Raw genomic sequence first — 6,110 nt, forward strand, 5'->3', positions numbered from 1 at the left:
GCTCATGCATTCAAGAGGATACCACCATAATAATACCTTTACCAAAAAAAGGGTCACCTACATTGCATCTGGGAGAATGGCAAGCATTAGACCAAAATGCGGACCATCGCATGGTCGCGTGGTAGGACCCGACTTTCTGCAGTCAGATGCCGAGGGCCAATTAGTCCGTCCTCGTCGAGGGTCCACGGTGCCCAGCCCGTGCCAAGCATTATCCGACCGGTGGAAGCCGTTGCTGATCTACAGATCCCACCTTCCGGAATCGGGGTACGTAAGCTAAAAGACAAGTATCGTGATCGCATCATGTTGGTAACATCCTCAGGTGCTACAGATGCATAAATATTTTATATTGTTGTACATAACCAGTGATGATTACGGCCTTGACCAGACACAACAAAATCCGTTATTTATCCCGCGCAATTCCGCGTAGCTCTTGTGAGACACTCATGACTTTTCGCCGTGCAGACTGCAGAGAGTTGTGCCCATATCAAGCCAATCGTTCTTTTTGCTCTTCCTCTTTGAGCTTCTCAATCACCTTTTGACGAAGGAATGGGCTCAATCCCAGGCTGAATGGAGTCCTTTGTGTTAGGTACGCGTCCAAATGGAGTGAGATATCAAGGAGTCATTGGTGTTACTTACATTCCCTCATTCGTCAACTTGGTCGAAATTCATCATGTCAGTACTCTTTTTCCTGGCCACAAGAAAGATGTATCCTGCAATCATGACTCACTATGCGGTACGTTCCGCTTGGTTGGAAGTTGTTCATAGGGTTACCCTCGGCGTCGACCTCGACGCTCCCGAGGATGTCCTCAGGCCTGACCACCCGGCGAGCATGTGATTAGAGCCTAGTCACCAGACGTTTTCATGACGCAGACATACGAGATGGGAAAGGAAGTACGAACCATGCTATGCGCCCATAATCAGGCGGGTTTCTCGACTGCAAGAACAAACATCGCCGAACATCAGTTCGCTGCCACTTCATGTCACCTGGCATAAACGGCTAGCTGCACCTACATCGCTCAAGTGCACCCACCCACCGACGCCCCCTCCCCCAGCACCACCCTGCGCGCTGGCGCCGCCCGCAGACGAACCCCCCGCGCCGCCGCCGCCCCCCAATCCGGCCGCGCTCGCATTGTCGCCTCTTCTCTTTTGTCGCTGCTGAGGGAAGAAGACGCCGCCCGAGCCGAGGGTCGCGCCGCCCGGCGAGGCAAATGCCTTGGCTTGAGCCTGGAGACCCTCGTCACGGTGGGCGTGCTGCTTCAGTACGTCGTTGAGGATGGCCAGGAAGCGCGGGTTCTCGGAGAAGGAGCGCGGAGTTGGAGGAACCTCGGTCGTGGTGCCGATGGCTAGGCTGGGGCTCGGGGGGTTCGTTTCAAGGTAGGTGAGGATGTGCGTGTTTGGCCTCGAAGCATCGGCAAAAACTTTCTGGTACGGTCCCGGTTAGCATTTAGGGGAATTCATGCTTCATTCGTTCTGGCATCGATGCAATGCGTGTGTGTTTATGACATCGGCCGTAGAAGATGCAGGGTAACTTACTATGTGAGAATTGTTGGGCAATGTGCTCATTGCCCGGCGCATGAGGGCAGGGCCTAAAAGCCGTGTAGGCGTTAATATTCTCGTTGCAAGGAGCATCGTCGCAAATTGATAGACTCTATCAATGTTGAGGCATGTTCTTCTGATCGTTACCGCTAAATGCCGTCATAATCAATCTCGAAGTATTTTCCATTATTATCCCTGTCGGCACTTCCAGCTTGGCCCCTGTCTAGAGTGTTAAATGGTGGGGCACGCTCCACCCAAATGTCAATTAACGCGCCTTGGATTCAACAGTCGCGTCTCTTGTCGCGTCCCACTCTAAACTCTTCCTCTATTGGCAAGCGTTTGGCGGACAACTCTAGACAACCTCAATTTCAAAGTCCAATTGCTACAGGGGGCAAGCGTTATTGCTTACGGCTACGATACTTTACGGAATTGAAAGATAGTCAAAGAGTATTCGTGATAATCGTACGTCATGGGTGAAGCACAGAGTCCTCCGCGACTCAGCCCAAGAAAGAAGCGGGCACAGAAGCCCCTCGGCAATGGCTTCTTCGGCGGTATCAAAGAAACACCAGGCAGAGCGGCGCCCCCTCTTTCGAGTGCAGCACCTTCCTCATCGCCGGCCTTTGCGACGCCTGCTCACACCTTGCGGCCTTTCAACCCACAAAAGCCCGCCGGGGCGGCCGTCCTCCCGATCCTTTTACCGCCAGCAACACTGCGCCCGTTGGCCTTCCGAACCTTTACCAAAAAGCACAGCCTGACCCTCACGTCTTCTGCTCTGCAAGAGCTGGCGTCCTTTGTTGGTCGGCATTGCGGGTCGGGATGGCGTGAGGAGGGGCTTGCTGAGCGTGTGCTCGAAGAGGTGGCAAAATCATGGAAGGCTGCCAATGGCGGGGTGATAGTCGATGGGGCAAGCTCCGTCCTAAAGGACATCCTCAAGACGTTGGAAGGCAACATGGTCGGGGGCAAAATTGTGACTGGGGCAGGAAAGGGCTTGGCTCGACAGAACAGTCTTCTCCTGGACCCCTCGAGGGAACCGGATTATTCTTCTACCACCCGCTTGGGCCTGAGACCATCTATTGCACTCCAACGGGATGACAGCCAGTCTAGCATGGGCATGTCTGGGCTCAATTTCGAGGAAGAGCCGGAAGAAGACACCCTCAGCGATCCAAGAAAGTGGTTGAAGGTAGTTGGGGCATATGAACAGCCACGGATGGTTTATAATGTGGCCAAAAAACACTTTGAGAGGTGAGCAAACATCAAAAAGTCAAGGGCGATCAGAGAAGGACATGCACATTGCCGGAAAGAGTAAAGAGAAGTTCTAATCAACAATCAACAACCAACGACAACTACAACAACAGGGATGCCTCTAAACCTTCTATATTACCGACAGCTTCTCATAAAACCCTTTTGTTTCGCAATCGATTTAATGTTATCCACCAGCGCCTCCTTCGTAATGAAGCCTTTCAGACATCCGCCGTTGCCGACACCAAACGTGTTGCACTTTCTCGCTCAACATCAGCCCTCTCATCACAACAATCATATAAAATCACACCCATCGCCAACCTACTTGGCCGCCATGGCAGTCACCATATGCTTTTAGGAATGTTGGTGATAATGCCGGCAGGCAACCTTGCCGTTAGTGACCTTACCGGAACCATTGCGCTAGATGTCACCCAAGCAGCCACCATTCCCGACGATTCTTCATGGTTTACCCCAGGGATGGTTGTGCTCATCGATGGTGTCTACGAGGAGGAGGATGACCATACCGCCAAGGGCCTGAGTGGCAGCAGCGGAATTGGTGGCACCATTGGCGGTCGATTTCAGGGCTTCTTCATTGGCCAACCGCCATGCGAGAAGAGGCGAGCGACACTTGGTGTCAGTGGACCAGAAGGCGATGGACTGGAGCACACCATAGGGGGTGGCTTCGGATGGATTGACTTTCTTGGGGTCGGGAGTGAGCGCGCGATGGGCCCAAGGATGCGAAAGCTGGAAAGACGCTTGTTGCGACAACCACAGCTTTCTCGACAAGATTTGGCTGCGTCGGTACTGGAGTCTAGCATCTCCTCAACACTCCCCAGGCGCGGCCGAATGATCATCCTGGGCGAGCTGAATCTGGACCAGCCTCGTGCTTTACAGGCGCTGCGCAAGATTCTGGCAACATATGCCAACGAGACAGACAACGATGGCAGCGAAGAAGACGGCGCCGACGATTCCGTCGCAAGCACGAAACCTATCAAGGCCACGACACCTTTGGCCTTTGTTCTTTTAGGAAACTTTTCATCACAGGCCGTCATGGCTCGGAACGGAGCTGGTGGAGGTGGCGGAGGTGGATCCGGTGGGCTAACCGGTAGCGGCGGAGGTGGTAGCATCGAGTACAAAGAATATTTCGATTCACTCGCGGGCACTCTGGCCGAATTCCCCTCGCTCTTACGAGAATCGACATTCGTCTTTGTTCCAGGCGATAACGATGGCTGGGCCTCATCGTTCGGTGCAGGCGCCGCGGTGCCCCTACCTCGCAAGGCCGTCCCAGACCTCTTCACCTCACGAGTCCGTCGCGCCTTTGCCACCGCTAACTCTGAGGGCGCTTCGTCACGGGCAAACGCGCCTGGGGGCGAGGCCGTCTTTACGACCAATCCGAGTCGCATGACGCTCTTCGGTCCAAATCACGAGATAGTGCTCTTCCGCGATGATATATCAGCGCGCCTACGGCGGAGCGCTGTGCGGCTCAAAGGCTCGTCCTCTACCTCCTCTGGGCCGGAACACGAAAACAAAGAGGTGCGCATGTCTGACGACGCCCCGGCAGGAGGAGACATGGAACTCGACGAACAGCCTGACCCGGCTGTGGAGAGCGCAGCTGCAAAACAGCCGAGCCCAGACGTGGTCCCTCACGATGTCCGCGCTGCCCAGAAGCTCGTCAAAACGATCCTGGATCAGGGATATTTGGCACCATTCCGCACAGCTATCCGCCCCGTACACTGGGATCACGCCTCGGCGCTACACCTATATCCCCTACCCACTGCACTAATAATGGCCGACGCCACGGCGCCGCCGTTTTGTGTGACGTACGAGGGTTGCCACGTCATGAACCCTGGGCCGCTACTCGTGCCAGGGAGGAGAGGAGTTGCCAGATGGGTTGAGTATAATGTTGGCCACCGAGGAAATGTTAAAGAGTGTTTGTTTTGATTTTTTGTTGACATGATGGACGGTTTACGTAGTACCCACGACGGGAGTTTCATGAGCAGTGATGGAACTAGATTAAGGTTGTGGGTGGTGCAAGGCGTTCTTTTTTGGTGGGGATATACCAGATTCATATGTGTATGGGATAGCTACCTAGGCATGCCTGAGCTTGTATAGATGACGATAATGCCATGATAATGAAGTAGGATGCGTCGAGTAATGCGAATAAAGTGAGACACTGCACAGAGCCTCTGCAATATTCAGTGAAACCCTTAATATCTAATCTTGATTCATGGTGAAAATAGGGCGCTGGAAAAGCGGTTTAAACGATGTAAACAGTCTTAAAGTCGATTAGGTAGATCAACGAGGCATCTGAAACCTGCCAAACTAGCTAGAGAGTAAGCCTGTGGGTCTTTTGGTTGTTTGAGATCATCTTTGCCATCCCGGCCTTATCAGCACATCCATCGTATGGATCTGGTTATACGATTTGAGCTCGGTTAAGTGTATCAAGTTTGATAAAGTCACGTAAAGTATTGATACATCTAGATAGCGTCATATTACACTGGTATCAGCCCCCTATCCATCAGAGACTGATCAACCCCCTCACGTAGGTCAGAGATATCCCCGATTTTTGCCAGCCCAAAAAAGAGAACAAAACAAACGCCTTTCGAAATCTGTAGTATACACAAGAAACGGGAGGGTAGGTACACTCCTGTTCATTTCTCCGTCGGCTTTTCGGCATCTCCTGTGTTTGGCTGCGCATTCGAGTTGGGATCAGTCTTGTCCCCGCCAAACCAACCGGGCACCGAGGACCAGCTAAGTCCAGAAGACGACTTGGCATCCTGCGCAGCAGCAGCAGCAGCGCCGTCTGCGGGTTTGTCCTCGACGGCCGCCTTGCCCTCGCGCTTGGCGGCGGCGGCGGCGGCTCGCTGCCTCCTCTTGTCCATGATCTCCTTTGCGAGCTTGTCCTCCTCGTCTCTGGCCTCGAGCTCCCTGATCCACCTCTGGCGCTTGTCCTCCTCGTCGGCCTCGCGCTTGGCCTTCCACATCTCGCGCTCCTTGTGGCGGTCGTCGCTGTAGTAGATGCCGCCGGCCACCATGGCGAGGATGGTGAAGCCCTGCGCGGCGATTCGGTACCGGAACATGCGGTTGACTCGCCCGTGGTCGCCCGCCCTCATCGCTCGGTACGCCCCGGTGAACGCCGCCACCGTCAGCACGCAGCCCAGCGGCACGAGCGGCTCTTGCTTGAGCTTTCGGGCGATCTTTTGGAAGCCGTTTTCATTGTAGAAGTCTCTATTTTGTGAAATGGGAGGGGTTTTTTGTGAATAAGTTTCAGTATTCTATATTTACGTTGACATCTTTCTTGCGCTCCTCCTCCGCGGAAGGTTGCAATGGGGGGG

The 6,110-nt window shown here is 53.9% G+C and overlaps 4 protein-coding genes across 4 annotated transcripts in view; 1 reads left to right on the forward strand and 3 right to left on the reverse strand.

The window, feature by feature from the left end:
• Window positions 1-347: 347 nt before the first annotated feature.
• Window positions 348-1,692, reverse strand: PgNI_07644 (uncharacterized protein; the record flags this gene model as incomplete). The annotated part of the gene is made up of 6 exons (XM_031127654.1): window positions 348-563; window positions 637-653; window positions 728-812; window positions 900-934; window positions 1,012-1,422; window positions 1,534-1,692. Coding segments are annotated over 6 exons (786 nt in total), but the record flags the coding sequence as incomplete, so codon positions are not given.
• A 166-nt stretch (window positions 1,693-1,858) lies between these two features.
• Window positions 1,859-4,901, forward strand: PgNI_07645 (uncharacterized protein). Its single transcript, XM_031127655.1, has 2 exons — window positions 1,859-2,778; window positions 2,892-4,901. The coding sequence occupies exons 1-2, from the start codon at window positions 2,006-2,008 to the stop codon at window positions 4,714-4,716; spliced, it is 2,598 nt and encodes an 865-aa protein (XP_030981140.1). The 5' UTR covers window positions 1,859-2,005; the 3' UTR covers window positions 4,717-4,901.
• PgNI_07646 (uncharacterized protein) lies at window positions 3,235-4,178 on the reverse strand (the record flags this gene model as incomplete). The annotated part of the gene is given in 2 exon segments (XM_031127656.1): window positions 3,235-3,432; window positions 3,444-4,178. The coding sequence occupies 2 exon segments, from the start codon at window positions 4,176-4,178 to the stop codon at window positions 3,235-3,237; spliced, it is 933 nt and encodes a 310-aa protein (XP_030981141.1).
• Window positions 4,902-5,221: 320 nt separating the features above from the next.
• PgNI_07647 (uncharacterized protein) overlaps window positions 5,222-6,110 on the reverse strand; it is a 1,191-nt gene continuing 302 nt past the window's right edge. Inside the window, exon 2 of the mRNA XM_031127657.1 lies at window positions 5,222-6,003. Within this exon, the coding sequence (XP_030981142.1) occupies window positions 5,427-6,003 (577 nt within the window). The 3' untranslated portion in view covers window positions 5,222-5,426. The remainder of the gene's footprint in view (window positions 6,004-6,110) is intronic.

This window comes from Pyricularia grisea, assembly GCF_004355905.1.
Source record: "Pyricularia grisea strain NI907 chromosome Unknown Pyricularia_grisea_NI907_Scaffold_4, whole genome shotgun sequence".
Lineage (NCBI taxonomy): Eukaryota > Fungi > Ascomycota > Sordariomycetes > Magnaporthales > Pyriculariaceae > Pyricularia > Pyricularia grisea.

Bases quoted from the DNA above. Each gene is read 5' to 3' on its own strand.
- PgNI_07645 (XM_031127655.1), top strand. From the start codon at position 2,006: ATGGGTGAAGCACAGAGTCCTCCGCGACTCAGCCCAAGAAAGAAGCGG. The intron at 2,779-2,891 runs GTGAGCAAACAT...CTACAACAACAG, and splicing joins GCCAAAAAACACTTTGAGAG to GGATGCCTCTAAACCTTCTA.